The 18,061-nt window shown below is 43.0% G+C and overlaps 2 protein-coding genes across 2 annotated transcripts; both read right to left on the bottom strand.

Moving 5' to 3' along the window:
- Nucleotides 1-1,939: 1,939 nt before the first annotated feature.
- Nucleotides 1,940-6,045, bottom strand: rhogc (ras homolog gene family, member Gc). The gene is made up of 2 exons (XM_062536876.1): nucleotides 5,649-6,045; nucleotides 1,940-5,174 (listed from the first exon to the last, which is right to left on the bottom strand). Exon 2 carries the CDS (start codon nucleotides 5,136-5,138, stop codon nucleotides 4,563-4,565), a length of 576 nt encoding a protein of 191 aa, XP_062392860.1. The 5' UTR covers nucleotides 5,139-5,174; nucleotides 5,649-6,045; the 3' UTR covers nucleotides 1,940-4,562.
- Nucleotides 6,046-8,360: 2,315 nt separating this feature from the next.
- Nucleotides 8,361-15,800, bottom strand: LOC134080415 (FH2 domain-containing protein 1-like). Its single transcript, XM_062536845.1, has 12 exons — nucleotides 15,191-15,800; nucleotides 14,163-14,616; nucleotides 13,921-13,982; nucleotides 13,716-13,818; nucleotides 13,418-13,503; nucleotides 12,954-13,054; nucleotides 12,657-12,727; nucleotides 12,422-12,529; nucleotides 12,052-12,122; nucleotides 11,827-11,944; nucleotides 10,849-11,013; nucleotides 8,361-10,654 (listed from the first exon to the last, which is right to left on the bottom strand). The coding sequence occupies exons 2-12, from the start codon at nucleotides 14,478-14,480 to the stop codon at nucleotides 9,317-9,319; spliced, it is 2,541 nt and encodes an 846-aa protein (XP_062392829.1). The 5' UTR covers nucleotides 14,481-14,616; nucleotides 15,191-15,800; the 3' UTR covers nucleotides 8,361-9,316.
- Nucleotides 15,801-18,061: the final 2,261 nt, after the last annotated feature.

Below are 18,061 nucleotides of genomic sequence, written 5' to 3'. Positions count from 1 at the left end.
GCAGCTTCCAAAATGATTTAAAGCATATATTTCACATGCACATACGCGTGCAATGGTCAGAGGTTAAATCCCAATCTCTCCCCTTACACACACACACACACTTTGATAGGACTGTCCGACGGCGAAATTGTGAAAATAGGTTGCTCGCACCCTTTCTGAGCACTTTCCCCAAGTTGGCATATGTGAACACTTTGCTCAAGGGAATTACATCAGTAAACAATTGTTGTCAATTTAATGATGAGTATCAGGTGCTGTCCCATTCCTGTTATTAGCGTTTGAACCCTTACACCCTCACAAACCTGGTCATTACAACTGATAAGTGTGTAAGGGTTCAGGGTTTAGGGCTTACAAGAGAGATTGGGATTCAGCCATAGTGGTCCAAGTGGCATAAAATGTCAGTTGCAGTACCCTCTGTGGTCTAGGCTACATGCAAAGACTGTAGCAATGATTCCACATCCCAAATATCTTAAACTTTGAACCTTTACGTGACATGATATTGACAAATACATGTCCTGAAAGTGAAAAATGTAATTCACTGTGGATGGGATTTCATTAAATTTGGCATGCTTCCCAATAATGTTTTAACAAAGCAGTCAAATGACAACTTTCATTAACTTCAAAACCTTCACATAAGATATTGGCAGAAAAATGTTTTGGCTGATAAATTTTGATTCGCCGTTGCCAGCCATTTTGTTGAGAGGCAAAATAGATAGGGCAATATGTAAATTACAGTCCCCTCTATGGATGAAATGTCACTTAACTTGGCATGCGTCCAACTAGCCTAGCCCGCCCACCTAGAACTACTTTCAGGAATATCTAGTCTAGCACAGTTCATAACCGTTTGCCTCAGACAAGAGAAATATCAGCAACACCTGCAAACATAAAAAAAAATGGCAGTTGGAAAATGCAGAAATGTATTTAAGGTATAGGTTTATATAAGGTAGACCCATATACATTGTTTCCTGACTGTTGGTGCGGTTTGCAGTCTTAAGTTTAGGCAAAGTAGGAGGTAATGTGAATCTCTGATTGGTAAGGCTGGACCAATGATTTCAAAGTCAGTGCCCGTCGCAATACAAGTGCTGTAAACGTTTCCCTACCGAGAATTCCCAGACTCCCAGACCCACTGTCAAATGTCATGCGGTTCACACCTACTCACCACAAGATATGTGCAAGTGAAGTGCCCACTTATTTGTTGTTCACTTACCCAGAGGAGCAGTTTAAGTTGATGAGCCTCGTTGAGACCAGCATACCACAAAAAAAAAAAAAAAAAAAAAATCTGAATCTTGGGCACAATGTTTGGAGAGTTTGGAACCAAAAGCTATTCCTTATCAGTTTGTGGGGCTACATGCCAACCACGTTTCATGTGTCCCAGTAATATAATGACTAACCAAAAATTGCTGGGAAAAAAATCTGACAAAATTGGTCATCATTTTTCAGTAATTCACTATGTGCCTAAATTATTGTGCCATTTCCCAATACCCTTTAAAACACCATTTGCAAGGTAATTTCCAGCTCTGTACTTGTGATTAGAATACCGTTCAAGTAGCCTTGGGATTCATGAAGGTTAATGTCATTCATTAATTTATTGAAAGACACCCATTTACGTTAAAATATATTTTATTGGCATGCAAGAGTTTTGCCATCACTCCTGACAACCAGTATGAAAAATAGCCTGCTCCTACCCCTCATTTAATTGCTGTGGCACAATAAGGTAAAGGTAAATGAATTAAACACATCCAAAACACATTTTCTGATTAAATATTAAAGTACCTGTATTGTTAAACCTTCTGAGTACAATTTTACCTTCACATATAAAAAGGCCAAATATAAAAAATGAGGTTGTTTTGAAGCATACAAATCTGGTGCAGCTAGTCCAAATATTACTTCTACAGTCAAGTTGGCGATAATCTAATATAGTGACCAATAGCACTGTGAGTGGGAACAGGAATTTTGTGTCATTTAATTCTCCTCTATCAAACTTGTACAAAACATTTTCCTTTTGCCCAGGTGTGGTTTGTCCGTGAATTCCAAAAAAAAAAAAAAAAAAAAAAAAAAAAACACATACACATACACATGTACATAAAACATACTAAGTAAAAATTGCACTTTTGTATGTTTATACTTGGCTTATAAATGTTGGAGCAAACTCCATTACATCCTCAAGAGTCCTAACCTTCAGGTTTCATTTTGTTGGCATTAAGTGAAATGTAACAGCCGATTCACCTTCTTCTTGCTGGGGGACAAATTCTGTGGGGATCACTGGTTAAGTACTCTTTAATACATGAATTACTTCACTCAGTCTGTAAGTGCTGATGTAATTGAAAACCAGCAGCATGTTTCTGTCCCCTCTTGTCATTGTCCGTCTCTCGTCACTTTTGTTTGGCTGCAGGGCAATTCTCAAAGTCCAGTCCAGAGAGATGACCGTTCAGGGTCCGTCACTGAAAGCTACCATTGCAAGGATTACAACAACAGACAGTTAGACCTGAGTCATACGCACAGATTCACCCCACTCAAAAGACCCTCTATGTGGGTAGCCTGGCACCAAGGCCAACGCCTGCATTTCCCTGCCTTCCTGACTCGTGCCTTTGTTACATGGTTTTTCTCCACCAGGCTTTCCTAATCAGACTGCTCACTCAGGCAGAGCAGCTACGGTATGCAGAAGCTTTTTAGCCCGCTGGACAATAAGAGGGTCAACACATGATAAGGCAAGGACTTTCTTAAACCAACATCCTAAAAAAGTATACATACAGTATATATATACGTAAAGGCAATCAGTGAACATCAGAGAGGCTGAATCACCAACGGCACTTGATGGGAGTTAGGGGAGAGAGGGCACACTTATTCAAATCAAGTAAGCCCACATTGCAGCTTCTTCTAACCAGCATGGATTCTCACAATTGTGAATGAAGAGAAATGTGTCTGCACCACTACCAGGAAAAACAAGGCCATCGCCAGGCTAAACAGAAGAATGGTATTCAAGTGACATCCCTCAACCAGGGGCTTGTGGTGGATGCGGAGATAACTCGTTTACTAGGAGAAGAAAACAACCTTGTCAACCCAGACCGTTCTCTCTAACCATTACATCACTGATAATGCTTGGTCTCTTGTGCTCTTAGTGGAATAAATTAACACCGACAGAGATGATTTAACATGTGGATGTTCTCAGTGGAGCACCACAAATCTGGCAGCTGAATAAAAATTCACTGGGGGAAGCACTAACCTTTTATGGCATTAGACTGGAAATACTGGGGCATTCCATTTATCGCTACATACTGAATATGAGTAGTGTCGATTAACACAGACATCTATTACGATGAGTGTCCTTATACATCAAGATCGGGTCACAGAATCGATTAAATCAAAAATATAGAGAGTATTATCTGCACTGGAATCTGAACAAGTAACATAAAACTTGCAACTTTTTCTTTCAGAAATGAATATTTTTCCAGTGAGGAGAACATGTGGTTAGACATGCATCCTACTCAGGAAATGCCATAAGCGGAGCTCATGTGGATGTTTCAGCAGAGGGCTCCAGTCATAAGTGCTCACTTCTGGCTTTAGGAGTTTAGTGATAAGCAGCTACTGTAGGCCAGTTCCATGATGGCATGCGTTTCCCCATTCTTTCCAAAGCATAGAGAGATAAATGACTGTCTGTGTTAATCGACACAACGGTTTTTGATACGCTGCTCAGCTACGCATGAACAGAGCACAGGTGGGCAGGCACGAGAGTGTCGGAAACAGCTCAAAACAACAAAAAGACACATGACTTTGAGAAGCTTCACCTTGGGGTTGTTGGCAACATCAGCGTAGAGCTGCTTGAAAATGTATTCAGCTACTTAAGAAAAAATTACGAATGAGAAGAACTTGCCCAGAAGCTCCAAAGAGTATTAAGGCTTTACATTCCTGATTTCGAGCTTAGAGGTGCGTTCAAAGTCACACAAGACTATGTAGCAATTGGCATGATTCTGAAGGCACGTTGCTGTCAGTTCTTCTCACTAGCATACATACCCTATGTATTTGGGGATCAAATAATTAAAGAAATAAAAAAGTGGCAACATCATTCAATAGTGGCCAGGTTAGACCTTTGCAAAATAGCAACTGGCCAACTACTAGGTATTTGCACGGACAAGGGAGTGTGAATTGACTTAAAAAGTCTGGAAGATGGCTATAATGCAAATTACTTCACTTTGGCAATGGCAAAATAATAATAATTCCACAGGACACTGTCTCAATCAAAACATAATCGATCTTCAGAGAGAGGGGTGGGTCAAAGGGAAAAAGGCATTAGAAGTTCAGCGAGTTCCAGGCACACGTGGACCCCTTTTCCGGTACTGTCTAGTGGTATGAGTTTGGTTTGGTGCACGGAGAGGCTTTTAATTCCAACATGTCCTCCTTAAACCCTCCAGTCTTTCTGGTCGAAATGGACAGACACACACATCCACAACCAAAGGCATCATTATCGTAAATCATCATCATCATCCTCCTCATCATTCTTCCATCCTTCACATACACTCCTCCATTCCTTACAGACACGGACGTCAGGTCACTCACTCACACGCCAGTCATAACAGCACACACTTCTTGGTGTTCTTCTTGGTCACCGGGTAGAGCACGGCACGGACCGCCTCGGCAAACACCTCTCGCACGCCTTCCTGGAGGAGGGCGGAGCACTCCAGGTACTTGACCGCGCCGATGTGCCTGGCCAGGGCGGAGCCCTGCTGCGGGGTGGTGGGGGCCAGGCCCTGCTCCTTCAGCTTCTCGACCGCCTCGCGGTCCGAACGCAGGTCGCGCTTGGTGCCCACCAGCAGCACGGGCACCCCGGGACAGTGGTGGGACACCTCGGGGTGCCACTTGTGCCGGACGTTGGCGTGGGACGAGGGGCTTCCGATGGAGAAGCAGATGATGAAGACGTGCGTCTGCGGGTAGGAGAGCGTGCGGAGGCGGTCGTACTCCTCCTGGCCCGCAGTGTCCCACAGGTTCAGGCTGACTGCGCGGCCATCCACGCTGGCTTGTGTGCTGTAGTTGTCAAACACCGTGGGGATGTACTCCTCGGGGAAGGCATTTGTCGTGTAGGAGATGAGAAGGCATGTTTTGCCCACTGCGCCGTCACCCACCACCACACACTTTATGGTCTGCATAATGCCGTCATCCAAGTGCGACGCTGCCTAGGGCACCTGAAAATGAGGACAACCTGTTAAAGCAGCCATCAAGGTCCCTAAATAAGTTTGTGAGTTGTTCACATTTAACCCTTCAGTGCAACAAGGAGGCACTACAGAAATAGAACAATAAAAATAAGTCAAAATGTAGCAGTACACCAATATTAAACATTTTCACAGAATTTCTAGAAACAGCTCTAATCAAATATTCATAACAATGTCAGTAGGAATTACAAATCTTAAAATGCAACACTGTCTGAAAATGTTCATGCAACTAATTATATTTTGGTAAGATTAAATGCAGGAACTAACCTATTTTCTCTATGATTTTCCCTCAAATATTCAAGCCGTGCTCACATGCCATGTCGCCGCTATGTTCCAAAGATTGTGAGATCACAACTGGCCAGATGGCAATTAGGTCAACAGCTAGCAAAATCATTCTGTGTGGCTAACTTTGGCTAACTTACTTGATTTACTTTGCCTCAAGCTTACCATAAACTTGGTATGGTGTAGGTAGATGTGGTGGTAGATCAAATTCCAATCACAAATGGCCAGGCAATTAATTAACAATCACATGACATACAGAAACTACACTTGAAGTGGTCAGTGTATCTCTATCTGAAAGCAAAGAAAACTGAGTGGCCAGCCGAAAACATAAGCAAATCACAGCTCGCTAAGTGGTTAGGGAGGTGGCGTAAGTTAGGTATCGGGCTAACCTAACAAGCTATCTGACCAAGCAACTTTGCGAAAACAGCAACTTTATCAACACGGACACTCAAATAAACTTTGTACAAAGAGACAATCGTTAATCAGTGGTGTAAAATAAATCATGTTTGTGGAAATTAGATCCCGAATAATTATACTGCTCGCTAGTTTGCTTTGATTGACGTTAACGTTATCGTTTCTTCCCAACAATGAATATCATAACGTTAACGGCTACCATTAATGTTCATAAGTTACAGTGCATAATTACCACAATGAGGTGAAAGGAAAGTGATTCCCGACTGTCACTGAATTTTCCTAAGGAGATTAAACTACCAACACAGCTAAACTACCCAGGAGGCTGGCATAATCGTAAATATTAGCTAGCAGGAATCCTTTGCTGGGAAGTTTGTGTGGAACACCCAAAGAGGATGCTAACAAGCTAATGGTAGCCTAGCTAATTAGCTCTTTGCTTTCTGAGTGTTATAGCTATTTCAGTACACCCACAACAACTTCAAATGTATGATACTTACAAATGCAAACGTTTGCATGACACAATTAAGTAATCCAATCACATCAAAATAAGTACAAAAGAAACAACTGGATAAAGAAGGCAAATCAACTCACCGCCTTTCACAGGAATCGCGCCCTCCCTCGATATCAGAAATATAGTTACATCCGGGGAACTTCCCTCCTTCAGAACACACCCATTCATAGTGGATGCTGGAAAATGTAGTTTCGACAGTGTTCCAGAGATGGGCTGGTGAGGATAGAGAGTGTGCTGTCCTGTTTTCAGCCAGACCTCCTGTGGTAGGAGTAGACAGCTGATTATAGGCCAAAAGAGCATTTTGTCAGCATAAGTTTTCATGACACAGACAACAAAAGGGCTAAATAGCCTACACAATATTAGGCTACAAGACGGTTTTGAAGAACCTCATAGGCTACATGTAGTATAGGGCCGCTTACAGGCATTGAGAAACAAGTTTCTAGTGGGAATGTGGAAAGAAATACTGTTATTATAGAAACTATTCAAGACTTATTTCCATAATAAAGTTTAAATGAATGAGCACCTGGTGATCACAATCAAGTTAAACTAGGCTATTTGATATAGTCTGTGGCCTACATTTCATTAAGTCAAATAGACTAATCAGTCCTCATGTAATTGTGAACAAATCAATAAAGTATCTCAAGGCTATCTGGTGTTGCTCTAATACTGCTAAATAAAGAAAGAATTTGGTCATCCAAATTTAGAGAAAAAACTAGTGGGCCGGCCAACTCTTTCCTGTATTTTCTGCATTGTTCTGATCAATGTTTAATTATAGCCAGAGACACTTATATAGCTTAACTCTTTATGCATATTATGTCAATAATATGCTTTGTTTCCCATTTTTAGTATGAGTATGATCTACAACTCTAGAGACTCTCTGGGTGCAAACACTGAGCAAATGCCTGAGGACGATGAGAAGCAACTCACTCTGACGTCTGACACAAATGTATGAAATTAGATACTAGAACTTGTAATACTTACTGATAATGTATAGGCCTACAGAAATAAGTGAGTGTCCAGTCTGTTTGTGGTTGCAAAAACTTTCATTTCATTTCTATAATTTGAGCACAATTCACCCTTTTTGTGGTTTATTAATGCAAAAGTAGTTGTGTTTTAATACATTTAGGACATTTTGCATGTAGGATAAACCTTGATATTTAGGTCACATTGGGTATAATCATTTGGTTAGGAGTCACTTGCCACACCAAATAAAGTGGATTAAGGCTGATCTCATTTCGTTAATGATAACAAAACTGAGCAGAACCCAATGTTAAAACACATCAATCTGTACCAAAGTCCATCTTCCAGATGACAGGATCTTACCTGGCTAGGGGTGTTCCGGGGGACTAGTTTAGCTATTGGGAAATATCCGGCAGAGATATCTGAGTTGTAAGTTGTTTACTTTGCAAATCTTGCAAATGTCAGCAATACATTCCCCATCCTGTTACCTGACTTGTCTCATGAGAGTCACTTCAACCTTTCAAAACAAACCAGGACATCTGTGTGTCTACCAGACATTCAGAGGTGTGTGTGTGTGTGTGAGTGAGTATAGGACCCAAATTATAAAATTATTTTGAGAAAGTTTTGAGTGACAGGTCTTGAGTCTGAAGTCAATAGTCACAAATCTCAACCTTTCAAAACAAATCAGAACATTGGTGGGTCTATAGCACATTCAGATGGGTGTGTATAGGGCCCAAATGATCAAATGTTGTAATTATTCAAGTTTACAGACAGGTCTAGAGACAATTACAAACATCAACCTTTCAAAACATATCAAAACATCTGTGGGTCTATCACAGATTCAGAGGTGTGTGTGTGTGTGTGTGTGTGTGTGTGTGTGTGTTTGTGTGTATGTGTGTTTGAGTGAATGTATGTCTAGGGCCCAAATGGTAAAACATCTGTGATTTCTCTTTGAGTATGCACCTATTGGTACCAAAATAATAGACAGGTCTGGAGCCAATAGTAACATTCTTTATTTTTAATAACCATATCTGTGTCAAATATGTCAAAATAAATGTAGCAATAACTTTTCTGTGCACTTCTTGAAGACATTCTCCTCAGCCATCTTCATTTGCCAAATTCTTCTGCACACCACAAAGCAACATTTCCAACAACAACTTCTCAGCTACCTTCCTTATCCTCCTTATTCCTTTCCTGGGTTTTTCCTGCTCTCCACCCAGTTTGATAGGCGTTAAACTCTCCTCCCAATCTCTTCCGCCATCTCCTATACTTCCCCAGGCTTCCTGAACAACGGTTATAGTTTCTGATCTTTTGTGGCTGCTCCATAAAACACAACTCAACATTTCTCACTTCAAAGGCAAGACTGGGAACACGTCCATTGTGTTGTCTACTTCACATTGCTTTCTCTCACTCAAGTATATGCTGACAATACATGTTTTCCAATCTCATTTATAATACCGATTACAGTAAGATGGTCACCACACACATATTGCAGATATTTTTCAACATGAAATCCAACATCTTTATTTGAAATGTTGACCTCTTGTTTTAATAACCACTCAAATTAACATTAATAACACTCTTGTAGGTCCCTGCGATTTTTTTTTTTTTATCACAATTTTTGTGAACACCACCATACACACACATACAAAAAACAAGGCCATATCAACTACTTTAAATCAGGAGGTAGTGTTGTTCACCAAGCCCTCCAATAAAAATGAAGAACGTCTTGAAGTTCTCAATGCATGTTTGAATCTGACAGGGTTCTAAATCTGTGAATGTTTTCTCCTTCAACAGTATGGTCTGAGGTCAGCTTTGGGTGTGTAAAGACGTGTTGCTCCTGACATTTACGTAAACAAAGTATTCTCAGCACAGCACATGATGCGACGTGCTGTTCCAGTTAGTTAGAAAGTAGAGAAGAGAATGTGCTGAAGCACAGGCTCCCTCAGTTTCACATCTTCCGGGCCTGTGAGATGTCCCGGGCAGGCACAGGTGTGGGTAAGCGGGATGCCAAGCCCTTGGTGGGGGCCGAGCTGCCACTTCTGTCCCGCTTGGCTGCGCTGGCGGCCGTGATGACCGCAGAGCGCAGCGCCCGCGCTGTGGTAAACATAGAGCTGTGGAACATGCGAGGGATACAGTTCCCGTGTGCTACGGTCATCGGAGTCGCCGGGAGTCTGGACATGGCTGTGGAGGGGCCTCCCAAAGCTTCCAAGTCGTCACTGGGGCTCAAGGTCTTGACTTCTGTCGTACACTTAGCTTTGTCCTTCTTGTCTTTGTCCTTGTCTTTCTTGCTCTCTTTCTTTTCCTTCTCCTTGCTCTTCTTCTTCTCTCTCTCTTGATCCTTCTCTTTCTTCGGCCCCTGCTTGTCCTTCTTCTCGATCTCTCTCTCTTTGTCTTTGCACTTCTCCCTCTCTTTCTCCTTGCTCCTCTCTCGGTCTGGCTTGGCCTTCTCCAGCAGACGGCGCAGTGGGTTGGCCTTGCCTCGACCGCCGCCGTCCTCCGGCTCAGTCTTCTGGGCGGCACACAGGCGACTGGGCTGCTTGCTCGCCTGGCTGGCGTTCTTATTCGCATGGGTGATTCCCCACCTCCTGGGCAGGTTTCCTCTCTGGACTCGGCTGGCAGCCGCTGTGACCGCAGCCCCAGGTGGCTGTTCTGGCTGTGGCACCTGTACCACCTGTGCCACCTGCGGCACCACCTCCTCCGCCTTCTTCTCCTCCCTCCACTGTGGGCACCTGCTGAGAGGTGGTGTTCTGGGCGGGGGCAGGGTCAGGCTCCTGTAGGAGTACAGGCCTCTCACCAGAGTGTGAGTCTCCCCGACCTTAGGACGTGCACGCGCCATGGCCTGAAGCCTCGGCCGGGGAGCGCCCAATGGAGGCTGTCTGATTTGGGGCGCGGCTGGCGCAGTCTCTGCCTCCCCTGATGAGGTGGTTCTCTGATGGTCATCTGTGCCGGACAGGAGTAGCGTGGTCAGCGCCTTGTGCTTCCGCTGTTGGTCCGCCTCTGCCTCGTCCGAGTCCTGTTCGGCGAGGCTGCGCAGGGCGGGCCGTGGCCGGGAGGCGGCTCCGGGCCGGGCCCGCGTGCGGCGGTGGTGTGAGGGGTGGCACAGGTCCTTCAACAGAGTCGTCTCCAGGGTAGCGGCCAGCTCGTTGGCGTCTGCGCCCCACTCGGCCTCCAGGGCGGTGCAGGAGGCGATGGAGCGCCGTTTCCCGGCGCGGACCTTCGCTCTCGCCTTCTCTGCTCGCTCCCGCTCCGCACGCCTCTCCTCTTGCTGCTCGCGCATCTTATTCTCCTGGGAGTAGCAAACGTGAAAACAAACACAGGCCATTTTATTTGTGTTGAGAATGAACACAACAGTCAGAAGCAAAACAGTGACAAAGAATGCACCCAAAGTACCGGCACAGTGATAAAACCTGAACAAAGACAGCACAAATATGTACTCAAATGAAACCATAAAACACACTTCTAATCTTAAGTACTGTTCACCTGCACAGCTCTGTGAAAACGCAGTTGGAAGGAATGAAAGGTGCTGCAGGCCTCCTCCAGCTTAAAGGTCACCTCGTCCTCACAGAAGAAGTCGAGCAGGGCTTGCCGAGCGCTGAGCATAGCCTTCACTTCCTCCGCAGCCTCCTTCAGCTTCTCCTCCGCACCCTGCAGTCAAAGGTGAGAGCAGTTTTCACTCAGAGCCAAATGCACATCCAACACTTGGCATGCCACTGCCGGGGTCTTATTTAGAGGTAATGGGAGCACAGTTGGCTAAAACATGACAGGCAGTTACTTTTCGGGGTGACTGGGAGTTAAATTATATTAATAGATAGATGGTGTGCTTGTATTGACTTGAATGTGAAAGCCTGAAAGGCTACTCTACATGCAGCCTGACTCATATCCAGACCAATTCTCACTTAAACTCTGAACTCTTTTTCGATTTTCGACTTCCAAGGGCTGTTACCACAGGTACAAAAACTGTAAATCCTGTCGCATTTACTTGTCAACGACGGCTTTATGTGCCGTTGTTTGTTCTGTTAGAGAAAAATAAACAGCTGTTGTTGTTGAATGATGACCCGATCAGCATCAGCCACTGGTTGTTTAAAAAAGTATTTCTGTGGGGCTCCTCTGTCTGTCGTTATGCAGTCCGCCTTCTATCAGATAAACAATTGTGATTGGCTCCGTAACTTTCGACTGGGTGGAAATCTACTTGAATGGGAGAGAGGCCAAATGAATATGCCAGAGCAAATGTAATGAGCTCTCAGATTAATCTAGTTCTCAGGCTACTCTGTTTGTCTTCCTACCCTACTGGCAAACTGAACCCTAAATATAACCTGTACCACCCTGAATGGACCACCAAAGAGCCTGGCTCACTGGCATGACTATCAGAGCGCATACTGTATGGTAGTTATGCACTGGACTCCACTATAAAGCCCTTTGCTGTGTGTTTGGTGAGGGTAGATAGTGTAGTTTAGGTACCTGCAGAAAAAGTTTATTCTGCTTCTGCAGATCAGCCTCGATCTGAGTGGCACCTCGAAGAGCAACAACCCGCTTCCGTAACTGGGAGAGATCATCCGTCACCACATCCTGGGATAGTCTGGTGGAAAACACATATGCATTATAAACATAAAAAACACATAAACACACACACACACACACACACATGCACAGTACAGTACGTGTAGTCATCTATCATATCTATACCTTGCAGCTGGTTCCACATGGCTGATCTTGTGCTGAAATGACAGTAGGCCTGGATCTTTCTTTGTGGCTTCCTGTAACAGAAGAAAACAGTCACAAATCAACAAATTGTTATGATATCACAGATGTGTGACACAGTGGCTCATGATACATCATGGTCCCCTTTTCTGACATCCTTATTGCCCTGGCATAATGCAACACTTCTGACATATGTAGTTGTTATGACATGCTATTTGCCTAAAAAAACATTGATTAAATTCAGAATCAATCAATTGTGAGACATATTTTTTGGCTAAGGGAACATATGGATGTGTTGATTATGTTTATGTAACACATTATTATTGTATTATTAACAGCAAAGTAACTACAATACCATAGCTACGAAGTGTAGCAGGTTCATTCCTGGTTTGTTGGTTTTGGTCTCAGCCAACTTGAGAAGAGAGACGATATGGAACCCAGCAGCATTGCCAGCGTAACCTCCCTAACAGTGACGAAAGCAAAGGAAGAAGATCATTATTAGTCCAGTATATAGACATAAATCACTGTTCAATTACTTGAGCAAACTGAATTACAATTAAGGGAAATTGAGAGGTGTTCTATGGACTCACTGCATTGATGTAATTTCCAGCTTTAAGGACGAGTCGTAGAATAGAGTGCAACTCAGCACAGTTCATCAGCTCTGAGAAAGAGAGAGAGAGAGCGAGAGAGAGAAAGAGAGAGAGTGTGTGTGTGTGGGGGGGGGGGGGGGTGGGAGAGAAAACAAACCATTGATGTCTGTCTGCAGTCTTTGAGATCAATCCTTAAACTATTACTGATAGTAAACATCACATCACCACACAGACGAGAGGTCCGCCAGCATAAGACTTTTAACTTTCTTCTTTAATCTGCAGCCGCTCACAACTAACCTTTTGCTGCCTTCACCAAACACTGGGCTGAGTTGCAGACAGAGCTCATGGCAGGGTCAAAGTCCTCCTTCAGAATCATAGCCTCAAGACGCAAGCGGTAGCTGTTGGGTACGGTAGGTGGAAAGTATTTAGAGTGAGGGAGAAACAGACAGACCTCACGTCAGTACATATTCATTGGCATGCCCGTGGAGGTGAATCCACAAAATATGGTTAAAATGATGGCAAAAAAGAAACATGGACAGGACAGAGGCATGCACACTGCAAGATGCTCATTGATTGACCCCTAAGCTCTCATAACATGTCAACGACTAAAGTTCACAATAGAGACACCAGACAATCTGTGACTGATCAAGCATGTGATGAAACTGTAAAATAAGTGAGCTTCTGCTGAAGTGGTTGCTTTTAATATTCAGATAAGATAATCAAACAGTGCATGATTATCATGTGCCACCATTTTGCAGTACCTGGAAACCCCAATCAGAAGTAGCAAGAACAGGTCTGGCTGTTCCAGTTGGCTGTGATGTCCTTGAAATGTCCTGAACCGTTTCTCCTAAACACAAGCACAGTTTTAGTAAAACATTCCGCATTCAAAAAACACACGACAACAACATTGCTTCAACATTTCATCACCCCCTTGCCTGCCCACTTGACTCTTGGCAGCATACTTATACAAATAGTTCAGTCCACCCCATGTCTGGAGAGGCAAGGGAGGAAGGATATGGGATGGGACATCCACTCCACACACACAGTCATGGCACGTACCTCCTCTGTGTCGGGCAGCAGTTTGCAGAGCTCATTCAGCCTCTCACTCCCATAGCGCTTGCTCCGGCCCTGTCCCACATCCTCTATGATCTCCTGGACGGTGCTTCGGGTCAGAGAGGAAGAACACAGAACGTAAACACTCGGACCTGCATTACATAAGACAAAATAGAGACAAGCTGTGAAGGGAAAAGGTGACCCCACCGACCTTTTGAAATGTCGCAGAAATATCCCGATGTTCAAACTGCGCTTTCCATCCAGGATTGATACCTACAAAGACAATGACAGAAATAAGTAATGGTCCAGAGGAGGAACAAGCCATAGAAAACCAAGTAAATATCAGAAGCCTATTTTAAGCAGCACAATTGTGGTCATTGTAAGAAGTACAAAGCTGCTATCAGTATATCTCCATTCATATTTAGCTTTCAGTGTTTCCCATGGCTTACAGACCCGTTCTGGTATGCTCTCGGAGGTCGTAAGAGCCTGGGGACTTCCCATCTTGTTCCTGTTGCCCTTCCACACTGGATGGCTCGTCTTCTGCCCAAAGAGTTCGTCCAGGGACGACATGTCGATGCGGAACTCGTCCGAGCCGGTCCACACACTCCGACGCCCCATCACTCGTTCCCTCGGGATCTGGTCCCAGTTTAGCTTCCGTAGTTTGGGACATCTTGGCGAATCGATGGAAGATGCCGAGGGAAGTGGTAGAGGTGGTGGAGGAGGAGGAGGAGGAGGAGGGGGAGGAGGAGAAAGAGCTGGCATCTGATCCATCTGATCTACTCTGGATTTAGATGCTGTAGGACCTGGAAGTAAACACAGAGGTCTGATGTCCTGTTTTTGTACTTGGATTAAGGTCCACCCCTCTCAGCACACAGCTACAATCAGTCTGGTCCAGTTTACCTGATTTCTGGGAAGAAATGAATGACATTTTCACATTCAGATTTACATTCTTGGTGCATTTGTCCTAACAACAGAACTATGTGGTTAAATAGCATACAGTCACTGAAACACATCTGAACAAATACTTAACAACTGCAGATAGGCACACATGCTGGGCATGAAAATGACATTCTGGACTTATGATGTAACATTCTGTACTTCTACAGTATATTCAGAGAACTTTTGATGAAGAATTCCTGTCAAGCCCTTCTCCTATGAACTTCCTAACAAAAGGATCAGGCACTTGCGCTCTCGCATTCACAACTCCTACTGAGCAATTTTCCAAAGATAATTAAGGTTAAGAATAGTTTGAACTTTTACATTAATCAGCTAACTCAAACTCAGGTGAAGCAGAAGGTGACAATAGTGCAATAACAGAAAGAAGACGCGGTGTAATCGCAATCAACAACTCTTCAAATGCTGTAATAGTTTTCAGTCTGTCACAGGTATAGTAAAACAATATACAGTAGCTTGAAGTAAGTTCCAAATGTTTAACTCTACATTGTTATTGTCATATTTCAGAAACGCAAGGAAAAACTTACACGGTTTCCACGGGCATCGGATGGATGACTCTGCTTACAAATCCATATGGATAGGGGGTAATGGGTTTCAGTGAATCCCATCATCCCAGTGTGTGTACACAACAGCACGTCAACATTCAGTGTCTCCGATACTGTTCGTCTGTCAGAGTTAAAACTTCCAGTTAGCAGTGCGCTGGCACGCCTGTCTGAAACCTTCCACGCCCTCAGTCGGTCCCATGCAGAGATGACTGCCCTCCAATGTCCAAGGGGCCGATACCTGGATTTAAATAAATATTTAACACGCAAGGCACATGATCATTACATAATGAGACGGCCACCTTTAAGATTATATCGAAATGCAGTAGCCTCGCCTTTATTATTCGAGTGACTATTCAACAGTTAACCGTATACATAATACGACTATAACAGGCCTGCAACCAATGAGAAAATTGTAAATCGCATATGTGCTATGGTAAGTCACTAAAGGAGAGCGCGTGCCAATAAATGCCTTTTTTTGGTAAATCGATCAGGCTACACAAATCAAGTAGTCTACCATTATCTGTCTGAAATGCCGTTATTGTGTCAGACTTGTACGAGGAGTTAGAGCAACATAGGCGACTAAATGAAACAATTTGAAGGACTAAAAGGATTAAAAAAACTTGTTTAACGAGCCCCGGTTTCGTCTACACATCAGTCTGGAACTGTGAATTGAGCTCTGAGCAGCTGGATTGCATTTAGGACTATTACAGAAACATCAACAGGTGCGCGTGACTGCGCGCGCGCCCGCGTGAAGTGGGAGAGAGTGGGAGAGAGAATGCCAGGAAATACCAGGGAATAAACAAAATTAGGACCTAACAATGAATGAAGAAACGTGTAGAGTGAGCGTGCTCAGCCACTCACTTGTAGTGTGTAACTAACGCATACACAGTAACGCATAGTTCCATAGAGAGGAGGACATTTCCCCAATAGTGGTTGCTTTAAATAGATACTATAGACAGATACTTGACGAACACCCGACCTTCACAAGTAATTACTGACCATTCATTACACTATTCTCTTCATCACTGTGTGAACTGTGACATAAGACTGTCTTCAAATGATCAAAAAGGTCAATTATCAATCAATCACCGTTGACATTAAGCAACAGCTGTAGCAAAGGTCTTTGAAGGAATGGCCACTATCATTTTAGAAGCCTTGTCTGACGAAAAAATCATTAGGCCTCTGCCATAGTTTCTTCTTGGACTCTGTGAACATACTGTTTTCAGTAACTGTTTCTGATGTGTTTAGAGGTGTCACTTACCCTATGAAAGAAGACAGTTAGTTTGGATAGTGTATAGTGACACTTTGTGAAAGCATTTGTAAAAGCATTTGTAAGAGAGTACTGCACCCATGCCATTTTAGTGTACAGGAAACACAATGGCCCGGTTTCCTTCCTAACATTCCTAACACCCTTGTATTGAAGTGGGCAAATTTACTCACACAACACACACACACACACACACACACACACACACACACACACACACACACACACACACACACACACACACACTATTCAAGCCTGTTGTCTTTGTCCACAAAATATTTGACTGTTGTGTCTTTGCGTACTTGACGGAATTCAGAATAAATAAAACAAGTGAGGACATCCCGTTCTGATGTTGTGTCCAGCTTTCCTGACAAAGCTATGCTCAGTTTGACAATGGGCGTCAGACAATGCACTTTTTAGAATAAAGGTTCTATACAGAACCAAAAACCATGCTTCATAGGGCACCCTTAAATGGTTCTTTAAACCATCTTGAAGGGTCCATCAAAGGAACCTTTGAAGCCTGCATGGTTCTAGCACCCCAAGAACCATGTTTAAAGAGTGTAAAAAGACTGAGTTTGATAGAAAACATGAATACAGGATCACATAATGAAATTGGAATTCATACAGAACTGTGCTGCTAGTCTTTTAACTAAGATCGAGAGAGCATCACCCTTGAACAGCACTGACTCACTGTTTCCTGTAGAATTGATTTTAAGGTTATGTTAATTACTTACAAAGCTCTAAATGGCATAGCACCTTGATATATCTAGATCTTCCCACGCTGTTAAAAAAAAAAATTGTGACTTAAGTTCTCCACAAGTAAAGTGGAGAAGCTGCTTTTATCCATTATGCACCGAAGCAATCGATCACCCTGCCTCTGTACATCGAACAGACAAATTCTGTAACATCTTTCTAAAGAAGACCTGAAAACATACCTGTACATGAGAGCTTTTAGTTAACTCACTTTTATCTTGCATTATTTCCTCACATCATTGTACATTCTACTGCTGCTATTAGTTGTATCGTACGTGTTGTTGTAGCTATGTCCTTACCATAGAGCATGAATTCTCATTTACTTAATTCTAAATCTCTAATACTTTATTTAAATTATCTTATTAGTTGTTTGCTTATATTATAAAATGTCCCAATGTAAAGCACTTTGAACTTCATTCTGTGTATGAAAGGTGCATATTATTATTATAATCATCGTTAAGATTATGATCATGATCATTATCATTATCATTATTATTATTATTATCATTATTATGCCATTTAAATAACCAAATTCTTATGAATATATGATTTTTTAAGAATAAGGGACAGATGAAGAGACTTCAGACGTAGAGGATAAGAGGATATATTTGTCTGGACTACATGTTAGAACTGTAATGTTTTAACAGGAAGCTATCATCCAAACTGTTTAGGACAATGTACATTACATTATGCCTAGACTTCTTTATGAAGATAGTTGATCACAAAACAGGTCTGATGGAGAATGGACACCACAGCACCCTCCTGTGGTGACATAGGAAATTACAATTGAAGGAAGGATAATGAGAATGACAAATTCTTGACACATTATGTTG

Source organism: Sardina pilchardus, chromosome 5, assembly GCF_963854185.1.
Source record: "Sardina pilchardus chromosome 5, fSarPil1.1, whole genome shotgun sequence".
NCBI classification, from domain to species: Eukaryota; Metazoa; Chordata; class Actinopteri; order Clupeiformes; family Clupeidae; genus Sardina; species Sardina pilchardus.
The sequence above is the reverse complement of the archived record's forward strand: the minus strand, read 5'-3'. Positions and strand labels throughout refer to the sequence as shown.

What these genes read in the sequence shown, in the direction of transcription:
- LOC134080415 (XM_062536845.1), bottom strand. Translation starts at nt 14,480, where the DNA reads ATGGATCAGATGCCAGCTCTTTCTCCTCCTCCCCCTCCTCCTCCTCCT. An exon ending in TGCTACACTTCGTAGCTATG is followed by an intron (nt 12,123 to 12,421) that starts GTATTGTAGTTA and finishes CTTCTGTTACAG; the next exon opens with GAAGCCACAAAGAAAGATCC. An exon ending in GTTTTCACAGAGCTGTGCAG is followed by an intron (nt 10,655 to 10,848) that starts GTGAACAGTACT and finishes TGCTACTCCCAG; the next exon opens with GAGAATAAGATGCGCGAGCA.
- rhogc (XM_062536876.1), bottom strand. Translation starts at nt 5,138, where the DNA reads ATGCAGACCATAAAGTGTGTGGTGGTGGGTGACGGCGCAGTGGGCAAA.